Genomic DNA, 21,573 nt, shown 5'->3' on the forward strand with positions numbered 1-21,573 from the left:
CACTTCCGGCCTCCTGTGACCGTCACTTCCGGCCTCTTCTCCGCGCGCGGAATTCTGAACTGGCGGCCGGCCGAGGGCCGAAGCGGAGCCCCGGGATGGCGCGCCCGTCGCGGAGGTGAGCCGGGTCCCCTCGCGCCGGGGCAGGAGAGGAGGGGGCGGGCGGAGGCCCTTGGGCTGCTGCTGTTTGTTTGTGCATACGTAATTTTTTAAATTAATTTTTCAGTTTAATTTAAAGTACTCATTTTTACATCCTTAAGATATCAGTGACTTCCCTACTATACCATTCAGTATTCCATTATTACATTCATCATAACTTATTTACGCTGTTGAATTTATCTCTTTCTTTTGCTTTTGAGTGCTTTATTGGTTGAAAACTTTATAAGGGAAGGGTGCAATAGATATTTATAGGCAAAATGAAAAATAAAAAAAATAAACGGTTGTTCATCCTTTAACTCATTCTTGCTTTGTACATCCATTTGTGATTAAATTTGTGAAGTCCTCCGATCTTCCTCTTTAATGCCCGAATTAAATTCCTTAAATACGCACTTAAACTTTACTTTCTCTGTTTTATTTGACTTACTATAAATTTTATTTTATACAATTATCCTATTTACACACTGAAGCGCAATCAAAACCTGCCAACGGATTGATTTTTTGACAATGTTCTTTTACATAGACTCTCTATATATAGCACTTGGAATATTTTTTCTTCTGTAACGTCTCTTAGCCTTGCTAATAATCTCGCCAGTTCAGCGCACTCTTATTTTATTTTGCCAGTCTGACTTAGATGGGATATCTTCTTCCTTCCAACATTTTGTTGTTTGTTTATTTGTTTGTGTATAATTTTTTATTAAATTATTAAATTTTCTGTTTTACAATTTAAAGTACTCATTTTTACATCTTTAAGATATCAGTGACTTCCCTTCCTCTCTTTCCATGCTTCATTTTACATATCACAAACCCCTGCATATTTTACAGGAACTATACCATTCAGTATTCCATTATTACATCCATCACAACTTATTTACACTGTTGAATTTATCTCAATGTTGCCAGTGTTTTCAGTGCACACAGTTATTCCCCATGTATTCAACAAACGTTTTCCAGTCTTCTCTAAACGTATCTTCTTCTTGTTTTCTTATTCTATATGTTAAGTCTGCAAACTGCATATATTCTATCAACTTTGTTGCCACTCTTCCTTGGTTGGGACCTTGCTCTTTTTCCATTTTTGGGCTAACAAAACACACAGTAGTGGCATACATAAATAGTCTTTTTTGACACCTGGGAATGTTGTTTGTTTCTTGAATTTGTATACTGCCCTTCCTCTGAAGATCACAGAAAAAAAAAACCAAGTGAGAACGCAAAATGCATAACAAAGAAACAAAAAGCCTATATCCTCCCTCCCACAGACACACTTAAAAAGCTGTTGGTTGTTTTTTTACAGCCAGGCCATGGACTGATTGAACACTTTTGCCTGGTGCCTGAAGATATGGAAACATGCATTTTTATCCATATTTTTCTTTTAGCAGTCTAGGATTCAGAGACAGAAACTACAGCATCATAAATCTATTACAGTAATACCAAGCTAAAATGGATTAGTTTAATTTACATTTTTATGCATAGATTGCTCTTTACTGTATAGCTGGCTCCCCCGGAATTTATTTCAGTAAGACTAATTCTAATGCTCTTGTTGAAATATGAGTGAGAAAAATTCAGAGGCAGCCAGCTATAAAGAAGCTACTACAGCAAAATAATTAGTAAAAAAATAAAGTGAATAATTGTTTCATATACGTATACATGTGTGTGTAATGTATATATAATTGGGCATTGTGCGGCTGCTACAGTATCTTAAGAAAAGTCAGGTGTACGGTTTCTAAATTAATTTTACTTTTACATGTTTCCCAGAATCATCATTGCATAAAGCAGTAGCAATTAAATATGAATATTTTGATTCAAATACAACAACTGCTTACATATGCATAATGGTTCCATGGGTTAGACAAAAAATGACCCCTCTTATCCATTTGCATGTTTTATTATTCTAGGAATAAGAAAGCAGTTGATTATTCTCAGTTTGGCAGTGTGGATGAAGATGATGATGGTAAGTCATTCGTGATTCTTTCATGCCAAAGGGGGACAGATTCAGTGGGAAAGTAACATGGAAGCTTGCTGAAGCTGTTTTATATGAGTGCAACTAGAAGAAAAGTTCATTGGGTTTAAGCTTTGCTTGCACTGGTTCTACAAAGGTTTATAGCAGCTTTCCCCCAAACCTGTTGTACATTTAAATATGAGCACATACTACAAGCCAGTGCTATTGTTTTAAGTCTGGCAAGGTACACTCTGTACATCTGCTCCCAATTAATATCATAGCTGCAGTATTTTGTACTTCCAAACAGTCTTCTGAACGGTTTTCAAGGGTAGCCCATGTACAGTGCCATACAATATTCAAATTTGCATGAACCACTCACCAGCACTACCTGTCTCTTACTTGGATTGAGTTTCAGTTTATTAGCCTTCATCAAGCCCATTAATAATCTTGGACTCCGGTTTAGGACTTCTGAAAGCTTCACATGAATCGGATAAAAAGAGAAATAAGAGTTTGATATCATTGGTATATTGATGACATTGCACTTCAAATTCTGGGGGATACCTGGTTTTTAGCATCGTAATATATCACCAGCTAACCATCACAATATAGTGATATATCACAATGACCGAAATAACATCTGAAAAAGCAGCTGGGCTGTGGAGGGAGGGAGGAAAGACCAAGAGGAAGGGAAGAAGGCTGCCCGCTTGCTCGGGCGAAGGAGCTCCTGGCCTTTCCCCCCACAGCCCAGTCTTGAAGGTGCTCCACCTGCTTATCTGTCTATGTGTTTGCCTCTTCGCCCTAGCAAGTAACGTGGACTGCTTCTTTCCTTCCGGTCAGTTGTTCCTCCTGTTACTGAACCGGTCTGAAACAGTCTTTGCAATCTGGACTTCATACCTGTTTCAGGCAAAGTATCGAAATATTGCCCAGCTCTACTGTCTGGATATCCTTACCCAGTGTCACACACAACAGTTAGTTTGCATTTTTGTTTACAACATAATAGTTTTCAGTTTTTAGTTACAGAGGATATTTTTGTACATACCATGTCCTGGGTAATGAAAGCTGGACGGGCTTGAAAGACTGGCTGGGTACATGAGAGAGATCACCAAAAAATAAATGGAAAAAGGACAAAGCTGGTCGATGTCTCCTTCTTCCCCGTAAATCTGATTTTAAGACCCTCCAGCTTTCATTAAAGAATCCTTCCTAACAAAGTTCTGAACAGACACAGCAAGGCTGCTTCATATGAAATAAGCATAACCTATTCCCTGGCCTTTGGGGTGTTGAAAAATAGCATTCTTAACTCCGGATGCAGCAAACCTCCTCATTCTCAGTTGACATGTTGCAAGGAGAAATGGGGACCGTGGCAATGGAAGGAGGCAAACACCCTCCATTTCAGCGTCCTTCACTCACACCTTGCAGTGGGTGCCACTCGGGAGGAGGCAATGTTAAGCAGAGAGATGAAATCCCCATTTCCTTGCCCTTGTCCTGCTCTGCTATGACTGTGCCAATATCTCCTTGTATTTTGCTTTATGTCATGCTGGATTACTGCAGAAGATCTAAAGCGCTAGAATATCTTACAATTAATGCATTGTACATATTGTTAAAATGGTTTTTTTAAAAAAAAAAACAACTGGAAGAACTTGCACTGTTCCAGTGCGTCTAATGTGCTTCTGCTAAACAGATGAAGATTTTGCAAATATAACTGCACCTTCAAGCAAAAAATTAAAGAGGACATGCTCTGAGTTGACAAAGAAGAAAATGGAGCAAAAGCCCCCCAAACAGGAGATTCACTTCCAAAAGAGTTCACCGAACAAAAGGTAAGACAAAACAAGAAAAATCCATTCATTTTAAATTTACTTATGTGTTTGTGATACAACACTGGTTTTTTTCCTAGCTGTGGTTAAGAAACAGGGCTTTGGGGATATAAGCTCATTCCCTTGGAGTGGTGCGAATTCCCCTTGCCTACCTAAGATCAGTTTATTGGAACTGATCTTAACAATTATGGAGGTTATAAAATCTAAAACCAGGATTTAAAGTTGGTTTCAGAGCCTGAAATAGTTTCTTTTTTTATTTGTGTTGGCACTGAGGTTAATAAACTTACATATTGAATAAACTTACATATTGATAATGTGTTTTCCATAACTGTTTTTCAAATTACTTCAGACTTGCCTTGGATCACAGACTTTACCAGAGAGATTTGGAAGTTGCCTTAGCGTTATCAGTGGAGGAACCACCAGGAAGGAACCATAAAGTAAACAATTCGCAGAAACAAGGTGATTCTTGAAGACTCAATAGAAACATTTCTTTCCTGTGCATTTGCTGCTCTTAAAGTAGTGTTGACATTTTGGGCTGCAGTCCCATATGTATTTAGGACCAGAAATAAAAGACATTCATTCTTCTTCTTTGGCGATCACTCGTAGCCGAGTAAGATTGTCTTCCATAAACATGGTTTTAACAATGAGTCCGTAAGTGACTGTGGAGGCCAGTTCTGGATCCACACGTCCTTCCACAGTGGGGACATTGGTTTCCAGGTGGGAGTTGATCACGGTGTGGATTTGCCAAGGGTGCCTTCCTCCTAGCACGTTTCTCCCCTGCGCCCTGAGTTCGAGTGTCTTCAAAACCCATGACACCTTTGGTAAAGGAAGAGACATTCATAATTCTCTTTTAACCAATAACCTATTTGAGAAATATTGATGTTGATGAAAATCACAAAATGCAACGTAAGTAATATGCAGTTGGTTCAATGCAAAAGTAGAAATTCGGCCATGATAGGTAGAGTGAAATATTTTCAAAGTTCGGTTAATTATTTTGATAACTTTAAAAAGGAGAGACTGTGTCTGGGAATAAGGTGAAAGTTCAGAAGTGCTCATTTCTGCATAGACATATATTGGATTGCACTGTATGGCCACAGTCCACTTAAGGTAAAATAAGGTGCCCCTGACTGTTAGGTCCAGTCGTGGGCGACTCTGGGGTTGCGCACTCATCTTGTTCTATAGGCCGAGGGAGCTGGCATTTGTCTGCTGGTCATGCGGCCAGCATGACTAAGCCACTTCTGGCAAATCAGAGCAGCGCACGGAAACGCCGTTTACCTTCCCGCCGGAGCGGTACCTATTTATCTACTTGCACTTTTACATGTTTTCGAACTGCTAGGTGGGCAGGAGCTGGGACCAAACAACAGGAGTTCACCCCATCGCAGGGATTCGAATTGCCAACCTTCCGATCGGCACGCCCTAGGCTCAGTGGTTTGGACCACAGCGCCACCTGCGTTACTCAGTAGTAAAGTTCCCACAGTGTGACTTCTTTTTTAATAATGTGGTAGAAAGATAGTTAATTTTCCTAGCCTATCACTACTAAACTTTATGCCATTACTTTGTACCTGACTGTTTCCCATTTCTGGTTGCAACTGAAGAATCTGAGGGTTATTCCAGCGTCAGTGAAGATGATGTTGAATTTGTTGTGAAGAAGAAAGCTACAGGAAACAGAAAAGAAGGAAGGCAGCTAAATGCTGAAAGCAGAAAGAAAGAAAAGAAGCATTCCAAATCAGAAAGGGATTCAGTAGGTAAGCAGATTTGATTCTTTCCTGGATGCCAAGCTTTCTGGCATCTGGTTTTCAGAGGTGTGTGTGGTATGCATAAAATAGCACTTAATTTAAAGTTAAGTGAAACTTGCGCTTCAGGCCTTTTCACACGAGTGTTTTATGAAATCAACTTCCCATGCTGTTGTTTCCATACTGAAGTGCAATCCTGAGAAAGTTAGAGGCGTGCAAGTGCACAATTTAAACACCTTATTTTCAGTGCACTGCCGTTGCTCCGTCCCAGCTCCTGCCAACCTAGCAGTTCGAAAGCACGCCAAAAAGTGCAAGTAGATAAATAGGTACCACTCCGGCGGGAAGTTAAATGGCGTTTCCGTGTGCTGCTCTGGTTTCGCCAGAAGCGGCTTAGTCATGCTGGCCACATGACTCGGAAAAACTGTCTGCGGACAAATGCCAGCTCCCTCGGCCTGTAAAGCGAGATGAGCGCTGCAACCCCAGAGTGGTCTGTGACTGGACTTAACTGTCAGGGGTCCTTTACCTTTACCTTTTTAGCAACTTATTGCGATAAACTTTTTGTTAACCAAAATTGAAGTATATGTCAGAGGAATGTGCTTGTTTTTTTCAGTAGCTGTCCAATTAATTTGCTTTTAAAAGTGACTTCCATATTTCTTAAATATAGCCTCTATTCTGTATCATCCATCCATTAAAATGGTTTTCCAAAGTTATTCTTTCTTATTTTTTAACCATAGGACTACTTCCAGGCAAATCTGAACCAGCTTCACAGAATTTGTCAAGTTCTCTAGAACAGATTGGACAGCCTTTGAAAACATCTGGCCCTTCTTTGGCCAAGAAGCCTAACTGCACATCACCAGGTATATTAAATACATACACTGTTTCTATGGTTGCTTAGGATTCCTATATCTATGCAAAATCATTGTCTGAAAACCAGGATAACAATATAATCATTAACTACATCTATTTTCCATGTTCAGGTAAAGCCCCTCAGGAACCATGGATAATGAAAAATATATTAATCTGGTCTTTCAGGTTAACCTTTTTCCTCAGTAGCCTCTGGCTCTTATTTTTGACAGAAGACAGGCTGCTGAACAACAACAACATCAACAACAACTTATTATTTATACCCCGCCCATCTGGCTGGGTTTCCCCAGCCACTCTGGGAGGCTCCCAACAGAATATTAAAAACACAATAAAACACAAAACTTTAAAAACTTCCCTAAACAGGGTTGCCTTCAGATGTCTTCTAAAAGTCAGATAGTTGCTTGTTTCTTTGACATCTGATTGGTGGCGTTCCACAGGGCCGGCGCCACTATCGAGAAGGCCCTCTGCCTGGTTCCCTGTAACCTCAATTCTCGCAGTGAGGGAACCACCAGAAGGCCCTTGGAGCTGGACCTCAGTGTCTGGGCTGAACAATGGAGCGGGAGACGCTCCTTCAGGTACACTGGGCCGAGGCTGTTTAGGGCTTTAAAGTTCAGCACCAACACTTTGAATTGAGCTCAGAAACGTACTGGGAGCCAATGTAGGTCTTTCAGGACTGGTTGTTATATGGTCTCGGTGGCCAGTCCCAGTCACCAGTCTAGCTGCCGCATCCTGGATTAATTGTAGTCTCTGGGTCACCTTCAAAGGTAGCCCCACATAGAGCGCATTGCAGTAGTCCAAGTGGGAGATAACTAGAGCATGCACCACTCTGGTGAGACAGTCCGCAGGCAGGTAGGGTCTCAGCCTGTGTACCAGATGGAGCTGGTAGACAGCTGCCCTGGACACAGAATTGACCTGCGCCTCCATGGACAGCTGTGCGTCCAAAATGACTCCCAGGCTACGCACCTGGTCCTTCAGGGGCACAGTTACCCCATTCAGGACCAGGGGGTCCTCCACACCTGCCCACCCCCATCCTCAAAAACATTGAGCCTTTGCTTTGAATTGTCATCCTAAAGTTTCTTGGAAGGAAAATGGAACTGAGACTTTGGGTAATTGACCCAGAAGAGCGGGTTTATTAAAAGGCATTAAGAGACACAAACAGCGTAGTCAAGTTACCCACAAGGGGAGGGAGAAAGAGCAGTAGTGAGCTGGAGCTGCACAGCTGCATTGTGGCACATGCTGTCTCCAAAGCAAGGAAGAGAAGAAGGGAAGAAAGTGACCTGCAAGATCAGGCAGGAGGCGCAAGTCAAAACAAGAGTTTGCTTGCTCTAGAGTTTGCTGAGATACACGGAGGAAGGAAGGGGAAGATGGATTCTTGTGGCTGGATAGTAGATGCCAATGGCAGGGAGAATTTGCCTTCCCATCCCGTGCTACAGCTTTCATTTCGGCAGGCTCATGGGATGCAGCCATGCAAGAATGGGCACCAGGCTGGGGCTTCTGGACTGCTTTTGGAAAACATACAAAACAAAAAAACAACCCAGAAAAAATATCAGGCCTTCCCAGGTTTCACTGAGCAGAACTGCAGGGGTTGAGGTTGAAGAATGCACAAGCATTCTTCTGGAAGCTTCAAGAGAGAACAATGTGGGTTCCAGGATGACCATTCTCCAAAAAAGCACACTTAAGTCAAGGATGAAAACAGTTATATAGTATTAGAAGGCAAAAGCCAGGGTGTCTGCTGAAAGAGGTTTTATGTGGAAATGAAAAGGCAGGTGCCAAGGCTATTTTTCAAAAAGAGGCATGATAGATGCTAGATGGATGTATTTAGTGCAAAGTGGAAGGTTGTAAAACACAGGACTCATTACAGTGGTACCTCTACTTACGTTCACCTCCGGTTACATATCCTTTGGGATACGTACGCGGCAAACCCGGAGGTATTTTTCCGGGTTTCACTGCGCGCACATGTGCAGAAGCAGTCTACCGCACCACGCACATGCGCAGAAGCGGTCCCTCCGGTTGTGGAAACATCGGGATCTGACCGGAGCTCCAGAACGGATCCCTTCCGCAACCAGAGGTACCACTGTATTGCCAGGGACTTGCCTTGGGACAGAGGGGAGGTTGGCTTTAGGATGCTGAAGAATTCCATATCTCAGAATGCATGAGGTTCCCCCCTCCCCATTTCACATTGACAGCTACTAATAGACGGGATGGAATCTCGGGGACAAAATGGAAACATTGGCACAAACTGGAGATGATCTGACAACAACAGAAATACCCCTCCGTGTACTAGAAATTATGCATTATGTAATACTGAATGCTACTTTGTTTAGTTCGTCCACTATTTCTTTCACTGGTGTTTCTTGCATCTTGTAGATTACTTGAACCATGGGTAACCCCACATATTTTCCCCTGTCTCCCACTGTTTTGAGACTCAGACTTTTTAAGTGAGGTTGCTTCTTAATAGGAGACTGGATATATTTGAGGAGGACATGTCGTCATGCAAAAAGTCCTTTAAAGTTTACAGCCCCCATGCATTTGTACAGTGGTACCTCGGTTTATGAACACAATTGGTTCCGGAAATCTGTTCATAAACTGAAGCGAACTTTCCCATTGAAAGTAATGGAAAGTGGATTAATCCATTCCAGACAGTCCGTGGAGTACTTAAACTGAAGCGTTCATAAACTGAAGCGAACTTTCCCATTGAAAGTAATGGAAAGTGGATTAATCCGTTCCAGGCGGGTCCGCGGAGTACTTAAACTGAAATGTTCATAAACTGAAGCATGGGTGTAATTGGTTCCGGAAGTCTGTTCATAAACTGAAGCGTTCATAAACTGAAGCGAACTTTCCCATTGAAAGTAATGGAAAATGAATTAATCCGTTCCAGATGGGTCCGCGGCGTTCATAAACCAAAAATTCATAAACCGAGGTGTTCATAAACCGAGGTTCCACTGTATAGTTAAGGGCTGGATTCAGTGAAGAAGATGCACTAGTAGGAGCTAGGTCAACAATTCCTCCATCTCTTCCTTCACCCCCAAAATTGGCTCTGATGGGGTCTGGAGAGCCCCCCCAAACAGTACTCAGGGAGGAGAGGGGAAATGGTTTGGTTGGGCAAGCTGAAAAGCTCGGACTGACCTAACAATTTGCAAAACATGCTGTTGAATTCCTTTGTAAATTTTTGTTCTGAAGCCTCTAAAGAGATGAAATGAGCTTGAAGAAGAGTATGTGCCAGAGATGAGCTTGTGTCTTACACAAAATTGCATGTACAGCACTCAGAGTTCACTGCTATGCAGGCAGTGAAGCATGAATACAATATTCTAGTCTACTTTTTTTTCTTAATGTACCTCTCCAACAATCTTTTCAGCTACATCTGGAAGCAGTGCCACACAGCTGGGAAGAACCCACGTGAAATCGCCCACACAAGGTCTCAGGCTTGGCCTCTCTAGGTTGGCAAGAGTGAAATCACTGCACCCGAGTTTTGCCAATAACTAAGTACCTGCGATGGCTTCAGAGGGTCGCAGATTGACATTAAATACTTTGGGTGTGGTGTAGAATTTTTTTTAAAATTGTGGGTTTTGTTTCAGCCCATATATATTTATCATTCTGAATGAGAAAAAGTTGATGCATTTTTTAAAAGATTTCATTCTCAAAAAGTGTAAGGTGTGAGGTATTGACAGCACTTAAACTCCAGTGTTGTTGTGACACACCCACACACTCACACACTGAAATGTTCAGATCATTGGCTGGCTTAATACTTCATAGATATGGCCCCATGGAAGTCAATTGTGATCTAGGCTAGCTTCCAATTTTTAGATGCTGCATTTTGAATCATTATGAAGACCATTATGAAGACTTGTAACTTGGATATCTTGCTAAAAGCAAGACTTGTAACTTGGATATTTTGCTAAAAGCAATCTTGAAGTTTCACCTTGATAGCTTCATCCTTTCGATAGGAAACATATTTTCAGAAATTTATACATTTATTCTGATGTTTGCATTCATGTGTGGATTTTATTGGTAAATGTATATTATGTATCTCTGTCCCTTTTCAGTGAAATAAAATATCTGTATAAAGAGAAAAAAGCTGTTTGTGTCAGCCACTTTAAGTATTCCTCATTGACACCTTGAGCAAAATACACGAAACTGGTTCAGTTTCAGTTTGAGCTGAAGAAAAGTTCTAATGGCTAAGAATCACAACATCAAGCACTTAACTGAAGCCATTTCTCCCAGCTTCTTCCAGCTGAAGAAGAAGAAGAGTTTGGATTTGATACCCCGCTTTATCACTACCCGAAGGAGTCTCAAAGTGGCTAACATTCTCCTTTCCCTTCCTCCCCCACAACAAACACTCTGTGAGGTGGGTGGGGCTGAGAGACTTCAAAGAAGTGTGACTAGCCCAAGGTCACCCAGCAGCTGCATGTGGAGGAGCGGAGACGCGAACCCGGTTCCCCAAATTACGAGGCTACCGCTCTTAACCACTACACCACACTGGCTCTCACTGATATTTGATCACAGTTGCCATGTGTGCTGGGTCTTCTTCGTTCCCACATTTGTATGCCACCCCATAAGTGTTGCCAAGCCCTGCTTTGGCCTGTAAAGGAAGTGTGAGTGCAGCTTGGATGAAACAGCCTGTCTGTTATAACATAAAGTTCTCTGGCATGCAATCAAAAAAGTAAAAACAAAACAATTTAAACACAGAGTAAAACACAAAACCATTAAGGAGCTGGGGAGCCATAAAAAATTTGAAACGGAACATTAGGTGACCTAAGTTGATCTTCACTTGGCACCCAGAGAACACCAAGATGATGCCAGGCAAGGAGCCCCGGCAAGGCTGCTCAGGTGTGCTACTACTGAAAAGGCCCTCTTCCTGCCCACTGCCCTGCCGTATGTCTAATGTTGATAACACCTGGGCAGTTTCGTGATGCTCGATCACCGTATCCTCAGGAATTCCAGCCTTACATGTGTGACACTGTTACATCACAGACACTAAAATTCTACTAGTCTGTCATGTACCCTCTATATCCCACTGTTCTCTCTGGATGCTATAAATACTGGGGGGGTGGGGGAAAGAAAAATTGGCAAAACTGAAAGGTTACATTAGAATGCCGCTACTTTGATTTGTGTATGTGCTGAGTTCAATTGATAGCTAGCATTCTGGTGCCTCGTTGACGTTTGCCATTCCTGGGATGAGCTCTTGAGTGTAGTGGGAATGCCACAGAAAAAGAAGCTATCACTCATTGAGCAAAACAAGCAAAGGGCTGCTGAGTACAAGTTGGAGACAGGCGACTATCAAGACAGAACTGGGTGTTCTGGTGCCCCAAGAGCTGTTGCTTGCCCTACTCCATGCAACCTGAGTCTCTCTGGGGCTCCCAGTGTGGAAACTGGTGATTCGTTGGAAATCTCATGGAAGACTTTTCTCTCTGTGTTAAGGTCAATGGAGGAATGTTCGGAAAACAAGATGAATGCCTTAGTTCCTCAGCTCATAACATCTCAGCCAGTTCTGACGAGGTAGGAAAATTGAATCATTACTTATAGGTTACTGGCTGGGGCAGGGAAACGATGGCATACTTTCTCCTACACCAACCATTTTGTACAACTTTCACAAACTTTCATTCCAGAACAGGAATTCTTAAACGGGCAAAACTCTACAGATTCATTCATTAACATCCTGTTATGAACAATGGTAACACCAAGCACCCCCAAACTGCGGCCCTCCAGATGTTTTGGCCTACAACTCCCATGATCCCTAGCTAACAGGACCAGTGGTCGGGGAAGATGGGAATTGTAGTCCAAAACATCTGGAGGGCCGAAGTTTGGGGATGCCTGGGTAACACAGACACAGTAATAGACTCCCCTCAACATGTTAGTAGAACTGAGAATATTTCATACTGGCCAGGGTGAGGCAGAGAGGCATGAAAATCACTCCAGAGGCTAGGAGGACTTCCCAGATTGGTAGCGGCCAAGACCAGAAGTCCTTCACATTCACAGTCGTCTTTTCCCTGCTGAGTTACCTTTCATCAGCAGTTTAACTCTCTCCTCCCAAGTGATTCCTGTGACAATTGGCGCCATGCTTAAGAGCAGCATGGGTGGCAATTCCCATAAGACTTATGAGAAGGTATACAGGATTGGCATGTGAAATTGGCTGAATATATGACCTTAGCAAAATTAACTGCGATAATTAGGAGGATCCCCAAACAAAAAATAAAGGAAGAGTGGAAATATGTAGATGATTATTTTTATAAACAAGGTATACATTCGAAATTGGTGATATGTTTAGAATGAAATGCACAAGCTGGTAAAATAAGTGGAAATTATAAAGAAATCAGGATATGGTTTAGATTTCTAATGATAAGGGAAAGTCTAGTAGAAATTATTTAAGAGAGGGAACCGATCTTAAATGTTTGGAAGTTGATATTTTTATTCTTTTTTCATATTTTTCATATTTTTCTTCTTCTTTCTTCTTTCTTTTTTCTCTCCCCCTTTTCCCTTTCCCCCCTCCCCCGTTTTCTTACCTGTGGTGCTTCTTCCAGATTCCTTCTAGATCCTTTTCTCTCTCTCTTCTTTTTTCTTCTTTTTCTCTTCTTCTTTTTCTTCTCATTTCCTTTTCTCTCTTTTTTTATGTATTGATTGAGGATTATGTTTTGCTTATGTTTAATTATGTTATGTTCCACGTTATATTATTTTGTAATGTTATATTATTTTGTAATTTTAATATGAAAATAAAGTTATTTTTAATCTTAAAAAAAGACTTATGAGAAGGAAGGTATATAGCTTTCCGCTTCCTTTGATGTCCCTTGTGCTGCTCAGCTGACTGGGGAACAGCTCAAAAGGAAACTGGACCCGCGGGGGGGGGGGGTCAGAATGAATCCTTTTCCTTGGACCCCACTCCCTCTTTCCTCTCTTGTGCCATGTAAGATTAAGCAGTGGGCCAGAAGCAATCCATGGGTTGCAGATTGCAAAATTCTGAAGTAGAGATAGAGGTGGCGGAATCGCATTATTTCTTGGAGAACGTACAAAATGTCCATTCTCCAAGGCCTGTATTGGCTAGGGATATGCACAATCCCTTCTTTGTGGATAGATTATGTGTGCATTCTCCACAAGACCCGCTAAATGCGCACTACAGCCAGTTGTTACGAACAGTACCCCTAACCTACACTTACAGAGTTGCACTGAGGCCTGCTTCGCACATCATGCAAGGGAAACTAAGATCAGCCACTGAGTGCAGAACTCCATGCTTGGTGCCAAATAAGGGGTTCTCAGGTTGCTGGCACGTTTGTGGCCAATGCGCAAATGTGGCATGGAAGTGCAGGGAGTCTGTGAGTTCTGTTGCGGAGAAATGACGGTGGGTTGATTATAAATCCTATTTCTGCTCCTTTTCCCTTGCAGCCCTTTGAGTGACTGCAGAAGATGAGCAGCAGATGGAGGAATGTTGAAAGCCACCATTTTGCCCTTGCAAATCCCCTCACCCTACTGCTTTGCACATTGGCAGCAAGCAGAGGGTTGGATTGTTGACCCCAAAAGCATTGTACCACCCCCAGTCAGCTAGTACTGTACATGAACTGGCAAAGTTGTTTATGTTTTTACTTGTTACATGTTTATGCATCATGCTGGAGGTTTTGAAACTCACTTGCTCCTAACCTCCTCTTGACTTCTGCTGACTTCTTATTCCTGCTTCCTATGGAAAGGTAAGGCCTGCATTCCCAAGAATGAACGCTTAGGATGAAAGGAAAGGCCCACCGATGCCTCGACAATAGCATTAATCCCCCCTTGGTGCCCAAAGCATTTCACCCCTCCCATTGCAAGAATCGCCTGATCTTTTTTATTTTGCTTCCATGTTATGAGAAAGGAGGGGGCGGAAGCTGCTCTTTGGTTCTTCCGTCTCTGGTACTAAAATGTTTTCGATCTTATCTATGTAGAGATAAGATAGATGGCTGCATGGGAACTGCTTGTCACGGTCCCTGCAGACCTGTGCAGCACCCCCGGACGTTTCACGGTCTATGAGTACTACACCAATGACCAATGGTACCTCAGCTGCAGCTCACCAGACTGCTAATTGGTACCTGCTCGTTTTATTTACCACAGACGAGGAGGATGTGAATAAACAAGTTGCTTTATTGTGTACTGTAAGGGGGAGAAAGTACAGAGAACCTCCCCCTTGCATCAGAAGTAGCTCCTCCCCAAGCAGTGATGGAAGCGAGGGCTCTGAGGAGGCTAGTCAGGAAGTGGAGAGAGAGGGCCAGGGCTCCAGCAGCATGGGAGAGCCCCGGCTACACAGGAGGGAGGCAAGAGAGGGGGAGAAGGGAGAAAAGGAAAGCATGGAGCGTAGACCCTTTCCTCCGGTTCGGGAATTACGCAGGAGAAAGAAAGGGAGGAGATTCACTGTCCCAAGACTCCTATGTTGGAGAAGATCACGTGGGGGGGGGGCAGTGCCAGATTCTGCATCGGAATGAGCAGACATGTTTTACACACCTGTCTCACTGTAAATAGACTGCACTAATAAAAACTGTTCAAAGACAAGCATGCGGAGCGTCGTTACTCTAGAGTAGTCGCAAGAACCCCTGACATGTACAAAGGCTTGTGGTTGCTGGATAATAAACAGTGTTCAATAAACCTATAATAGATGACCTATACCGGCCTATTACCGCTAAAAACAGCTAATTAATAAACACAACAAGTTTCACAATAACTGGTTATCCTGCCTGTTAACTACCACCAATCACCTATCACTCCCAGATCCAGCTCTCACGTCGGACTCTTAGCTCTCACTCTCCTCTCCTCTCACCAACTCTCCCCTCTCTCTCCAGGGAGGGCTTTTTATACCCTGGCTGAGCCCGCCCCTCTGGGTTCTAACTGGCACAAAATTTTAACCCTTACTTGTTCGGGCCTGGCTCTGGGCTAATCACCACACTGCTCTTCTCATGTATGTCCGTAGTGTTTTGTAGTGACTGTCAGAAACAAATTAGGGTATGCTTCAAAACCTCCACAGCTATGCTTCTGTTTTTACTCTGCTGAGTCTGAGGTGCTCACAATGAGCAGGTGTGAGTCCATTGCACCAGGACCTGTTTTCCGGGAATGCTGTGTCTATGTTCCTGTGATCGGAAGGTCGGTGAAGGTGCTCCAGTCGCCTAGCCCATGCACACGCTTAAGACGTGGGCGGAACAGGGCGTACTGACAGGGTCTCTGAGATACCAAGAAGGATCCGTCCCAACAGCAGCTGGAGGAAGGCGTTGTTCGCTTCCTGCTCTTGAGTCTCAATCGTGGCAGCAAACAATGAAAGAGTAGCAATGAGCCCCCCCCCTAAACATATTTGGGTCTGCATTGGGAGTGTTTTGGGTGCGATGGAGGGTAGGGTTCACCTGAGAAGGAGAATGTGAGCTTCTAAAATATGAGAGAAACTGAATTAAAGTGTGTAGGAAGCTGATTTAAAGGCCTACTGCTGTTATTGAGGAAGGAAATAGGTCATTTGAATCATAGAATGGTCCACGTTTTCCTGGTTTTCTTGGTGAGCTCTGAACTATTGCTGGTCATGCATTGATAGCAATGTTTGATTTTTAAATGTTAACATTGATAATAGGAAGGACACTTCCAGTTGCTTACTAACAGAACAAAGCATCAGTGAAAATGTGCAAGTTCAACTAATCCTTTTCCTTTCCCCCCTTACCTTATTTCCTGACATGCCCCAGACTATAATAACCTTTGTTCCTGCACAGTATTCTTTACTTTTAGTTAAACTTTTGTAGTCCTAGCTGGCTACATGGCTACTGATCCTTATCTTATTTTACTTTTAATATATATTATCCTTTCGACAATAAAAAAACACTCTTCTAAGCATGGTACACATTATTTCCTCAAATTATTTCAGCTTATATTTCTAAATTTGGAATAATGTTGTTATTACAATGTTCGCATGATTGATTTTCTCCGTGTTTACTCTTTAGGAAGAAGATTGTCACCAAGGCTGAAAAAATAAGAAAAGGCAGATCAAGTGCGCTCCCGGTTATACGGAAGCCTGGAGAAAAAACAAATGCTTACCAAAAGGTAAGCAAAACTAATGTCGCAGCAGTTGTATACCTTTTATTTCCCCCATTTAGCACAATATATATAACACAAGTGAGGATTATGGATCCTCAGCCTCTTGACTTTCCTTTTTCAAAATATGTTTGTAGTCCTCATGAGCTGCAAGGGTGCCTGAAAATGTGCTGAGGGGAATCCCAGGGTGACAGGGCATCCCAGTACCACAGCTCACAGAATAAAGAACGCATCTCATTAGACTCCTTGCCTTTCCAAGACTAGTACTATGGTAACGCAGCTCTTTCCTTAGGGCCTAAAGTGTGCGGAAAGAGTTAATCACCACTTCTCAGGTTCAAGTTACAAGAAAAAATGTCAATTAAAATATTAGAAGTAACTTCCTAGTCGTGTGAGTGGTTTGACAGTAGAACAGGCTGCCTCAGAAAGACTCACCTCCATTGCAAGCTTTTAAGCAGAGGATGAATGGCCACCTATCAGTGGGTTTCTTGCATTGGCGGGGAGCTAGACTATAGGACCTTTGAGGTCCCTTCCAGTCGTATGATTCTACAAGTTGCTGTCAGGCTGTTTGGAGCCAGAGTAGGGTCTACTTGTGCTAATTAGCAAAATAAATTCTGTTGTACCAGTGCTTTTGCCTGATAATGTGTTACTTTTCCACTGGAGAACATTCAAGTGTGCAGGAAATCTCTGGCTTCGTTATACATTCCCTCTCCCTGTTCTTTCTTACAGGAAAGGGAACGGAGTGCTGTTGTTCACAGCTCAAAGCAAGATGGAGAAAAAATTAGAATTGGATCAGGCCAGCCCGATCCCTGTGGTAAGCAAAGCTTAGGCTATAAGCCGCTTCTATTTTGAAATGAAAGTTGTCCTCCGTAGGAGCTTTTGTCAAACAGCTTAGGTAACTGCAACGGTTCTTGTGAACGCTTGACAGAACTCAACAAACATAGCATATAGGATTCAGCTGGATCTCTGGGAAGTAGACCAATGCATGTGAAAGTGAGACCAGAATTTGCATCCTGTTGAAGAGCTGGTTGGCATACTCTTCACTTCTCAAAGATGTCTATGAGGGATCTATGGAGTGTCAAGAAAGTGGGGCAGGCAGGAGTTGGGGTAAACAAAACGAGCTGTAAAACTTACCAGATGTACCTCACACCTGAGATGATAGACAAACCACCTCATAAGGAAATAATAATAATAATAATAATAATAATAATAATAATAATAATAGTTTATTTCTACCCCGCCCATCTGGCTAGGTTTCCCCAGTCACTCTGGGCGGCTTCCAACAGAACATTAAAAGCAGAATAAAACTTCAAACATTAAAAACTTGCCTAAACAGGGCTGCCTTCAGATGTCTTCTAAATGGAAGATAAAGCCATTTCCCTTCCCAGGGAAATGGAGTTGTGGGCTGGACACAAGCGTGGGGGTGTAGCTAGCCCCCACGTCATAGGCAGTGCTCTCTGCGTCACACCCCAGGCCTACCAATCCAGGCGGCCAGGGGGCATGGCGTGTTCTATTTAGCAGCCCACAGGCGGGAACTCCCCCCTTTTTTCCGGTTCCTGCTCGCGCAGTTTGGCTCGGGTGGCTGTTAGGCATTGTAGTATTAGATTGGAGGGGAGGGGAAGTAGAAGCCATCACCTACCCCTAGAGATGTAAAATTTCTGGGAATTTTGAAGCTTGGAAAACCCCCCAGTTTTTTTCCGGTTTTTTTACGGGGGGAAACGGAAATTTTCGAAAAAAATGGGAAAAAATGCTACATTAGCACTTCTTTGTTCTTTTCCAGATTGAAAGTCATTCTTTTACTTTAGAAACATAAAATATAACTACTGTATGGACAATTTTAATGGGCATAAAATTATCACAACTAGCATATTAAAAATATAGTGTATCCAAACAATTACAGTGGTACCTCGATTTACGAACGACTCGACAACTGAATTTTTCAACTCACGAATGGGGCAAATGGCCGCACACTTACGAATTTCTCGACATCCGAACGGAAACCGTGGCGGTTTTAGATAGGGTTTTTTCGACTTATGAATTTTTAGATGGGGTTGCTTCGACTTACGAATTTTTTCGTTTCCAATGCATTCCTATGGGAAATCGCGTTTCCAATGGCGCTTTTCGACTTACGAATTTTTCGACCTACGAAGGTGCCTTCGGAACAGACTAAATTCATAAGTCGAGGCACCACTGTAGAATAGCCTCCTGTGTAGAAATACTCCTAACCTATATTTTTCTATATAGGGAGGACTCCTAAGGGAGACATATGCCATACAGGAAGCAAAACAAAGATAGATCAAGCATCGAGTGAAGCAGCTTATGCCCAATTACCTTTGGTAAGCAGTCAATTCATAATTATTTATAATGATCCATTGCATGCATGAACAATTCATTTGCTAAACTGTTGCACATCTTCATAGCTACAAATAATGCAAGTTTCAAGGCAAGTTGAAATACGTGTGTGTGTGTGTCTGTGTCTGTGTCTGTGTGAATGTTGATTTTTAATTATTGGTTTCTCTGTATTTTTAGTGGCTCTAGTTTTTTTTTATATCTGCAAGCCTCCTTGAGACCCATCAGGTGAAAATGTGTGGTATTAATAATCATAACAATATCTTCTCTTTCAAATGTGTCACACCCAGTGAATGGACTAGCAGGGTGCTCAGCTGTATGAACAGAAAGGTGGGGTGTCGTGTGAGGGTGTGTGTATGAATAGATTGGGGGTTCAGGGGTCTGTATCACTCCCACCTATCTATTCATAGAACTAAGCCATGGGTAGGCAACCTAAGGCCCGGGGGCCGGATCCGGCCCAATCACCTTCTAAATCCTGCCTGCGGACGGTCCAGGAATCAGCGTGTTTCTACATGAGTAGAATGTGTCTACTCATGCATCTCTGGGCTATTTGTGGGGCATAGGAATTCATACATCCCAGTAGTGATGTATGGAAGTGAGAGCTGGACCATAAAGAAGGCTGATCGCCGAAGAATGGATGCTTTTGAATTATGGTGCTGGAGGAGACTCTTGAGAGTCCCGTGGACTGCAAGAAGATCAAACCTATCCATTCTGAAGGAAATCAGCCCTGAGTCCTCACTGGAAGGACAGATCCTGAAGCTGAGGCTCCAATACTTTGGTCACCTCATGAGAAGAGAAGAATCCTTGGAAAAGACCTTGATGTTGGGAAAGATGGAGGGCACTAGGAGAAGTGGACGGCAGAGGACGAGATGGTTGGACAGTGTTCTCGAAGCTACGAACATGAGTTTGACCAAACTGCGGGAGGCAGTGTAAGACAGGAGTGCCTGGCGTGCTATGGTCCATGGGGTCACGAAGAGTCGGACACGATTAAACGACTAAACAACAACAAGGAATTTGTTCATCCCCCCCCCAAATATAGTCCAGCCCCCCCACAAGGCCTGAGGGACAGTGGACTGCCCCCCTGCTGAAAAAGTTTGTTAACCCCTGAGTGGTCAAACAGCTAAGAATGGGGGAGGGGGGGCATGGCTGGAGAAAGAAATAAGTATTTTTTGCAGTTACGCTCCCTTCCCTCAGCCAATGAAGAGCCCTCCTCTTATACTCCTGTACAGGCAGCTCCCGGTTTAGGCCTGTCTAAATGATGTGTGATCGTGCACACGCCCCCATCGTGCCAAAGGGTTTACATGCTCTTCTGCTGACGTGAACGGGGGTCCAGAACAGGATCCCCGCCCCCCCACAAAACAAGGATCACCTGTATTCATTTCCCTCCTTAGAGCTGAGCAGCAGGGGGAATCAGGTTCAGCCACATCTTCTCCCCTGCTCCCCACGGTTCTGCCACTTGGCAGGAGGGAATACTACAATTAATAAGACATGTGTGAGGCAGGGAACATAACTACCAAACCTGTTCACCTGCCCTGTCTCCTTCCTTCCCTCCCTCTTTGTCGCTCACGTACTCTCTCTCCCACTGTTGAAATGGGCACATTTCCCCAAGGCTTGTTGATGTCTTTGCCGACTGGGAAATGTTCAAAGATACCTTCTCAGGGTTTAGAATGTGCACAGTGGGAAGCTGCTCGTAATTTCTTGGCTTGCTGTTGCAGACTCTACCTGATCCCAAAGCCGTGATCCAAAGACAACGGGAGGTGCCTCATTTAATTCCCCAAGAAAACACATCCCTGACACACAAATTCAAGAAAGGGCTGACGAATCATAAAGACTGGCATCCGCAGGTGAGATAAATATGGTTTGATTTATTTTTAGCAGTTCACTCTCTACCTGTTGATCAGATTGCAGTGGAGGGCGACCCAGTTTGTTTGGTCCTGCAATTGAGCTGCTGGCATGCTCCTCAAAAGCATGGGATTGCATCTTGAGGAAGTTGATCTCACTCCAGGGGTGGGTGGGAATGGGTGTATGAAGAGACCCTAATTCACTGCGTTTTAGGTTAGATTGCTTCTTCACAGATTTGCAGTTGCATGTGTCTCAATATCTTTGGTATTGTCCACATGACATCCTCCTCCTTCAACTGGCAGCCACAGTAAACTCGACCCAAGGAAAATTTGTTAAGCAAAGTTAATTCAGCATAAAATTGGGTAGGTGGGTTCTGGTGGTTTTTGCCGTTTGTCACCATGCCCCCCCCCAAACCCCCAATGTCAACAGCCGGCTGGAGAAGACTGGGCTGCAATGGCGAAGGCAGCCCTTGCTTCAAAATAGTTAAGCTTCACTTCAATGGAATGTACTTACGAATAAACAGCTGTAAGAATGGGAAAGCCTTGGGAAGGAGGGAACTTCAGAAAACATCCAACTGGATTGCCTTCACCCAGTCGGTTATCTGTCTCTCCTTTGTGAGTGAATCAGTGCCACTCATATCTTGACGCCTGGCTATTCTTTGCTTTCTGACACACACACACACACACACACACACACACACACACACACAGATTTCATTTTCAACTTGCTGTTTAAAAATGACCATTTTTCAAACTTTGCTTTGTAAATGTTTTTTTTAGATTTTTTAGAGAGAGAAAACAAGGTGCACATACACAGATAAATAAATACCTGTGCATGCCAACAAGGGGCCTCAAGATTCTAGAATTCAGTG

General features: G+C 43.2%; 2 protein-coding genes across 3 annotated transcripts in view; both read left to right on the forward strand.

Annotated features, from left to right (window-relative positions):
• The first annotated feature begins 25 nt into the window (after positions 1 to 25).
• Positions 26 to 10,856, forward strand: RAD51AP1 (RAD51 associated protein 1). 2 transcript variants are annotated; one of them, XM_060275136.1, is made up of 7 exons: positions 26 to 115; positions 2,046 to 2,101; positions 3,768 to 3,903; positions 4,250 to 4,359; positions 5,496 to 5,645; positions 6,380 to 6,490; positions 9,853 to 10,856. In XM_060275136.1, exons 1-7 carry the CDS (start codon positions 96 to 98, stop codon positions 9,978 to 9,980), a joined length of 711 nt encoding a protein of 236 aa, XP_060131119.1. In that variant the 5' UTR covers positions 26 to 95; the 3' UTR covers positions 9,981 to 10,856. The 2 variants fall into 2 exon arrangements, with proteins under 2 accessions (XP_060131119.1, XP_034993823.1); XM_035137932.2 differs by having other exon boundaries at positions 6,368 to 6,490; positions 9,853 to 10,853.
• Positions 10,857 to 11,694: 838 nt separating this feature from the next.
• The window catches only part of DYRK4 (dual specificity tyrosine phosphorylation regulated kinase 4), a 38,750-nt gene continuing 28,871 nt past the window's right edge, over positions 11,695 to 21,573 (forward strand). The window contains exons 1-5 of the mRNA XM_035138492.1: positions 11,695 to 11,993; positions 16,424 to 16,523; positions 17,241 to 17,325; positions 18,756 to 18,823; positions 20,576 to 20,704. Of these exons, the coding sequence (XP_034994383.1) occupies positions 11,695 to 11,993; positions 16,424 to 16,523; positions 17,241 to 17,325; positions 18,756 to 18,823; positions 20,576 to 20,704 (681 nt within the window). The remainder of the gene's footprint in view (positions 11,994 to 16,423; positions 16,524 to 17,240; positions 17,326 to 18,755; positions 18,824 to 20,575; positions 20,705 to 21,573) is intronic.

Source organism: Zootoca vivipara, chromosome 5 (assembly GCF_963506605.1).
Source record: "Zootoca vivipara chromosome 5, rZooViv1.1, whole genome shotgun sequence".
In the NCBI taxonomy this organism is placed as follows: Eukaryota; Metazoa; Chordata; class Lepidosauria; order Squamata; family Lacertidae; genus Zootoca; species Zootoca vivipara.

Bases quoted from the DNA above. Each gene is read 5' to 3' on its own strand.
- RAD51AP1 (XM_035137932.2), top strand. From the start codon at position 96: ATGGCGCGCCCGTCGCGGAG. The intron at 2,102-3,767 runs GTAAGTCATTCG...TCTGCTAAACAG, and splicing joins TGTGGATGAAGATGATGATG to ATGAAGATTTTGCAAATATA. The intron at 5,646-6,367 runs GTAAGCAGATTT...TTTTAACCATAG, and splicing joins ATCAGAAAGGGATTCAGTAG to GACTACTTCCAGGCAAATCT.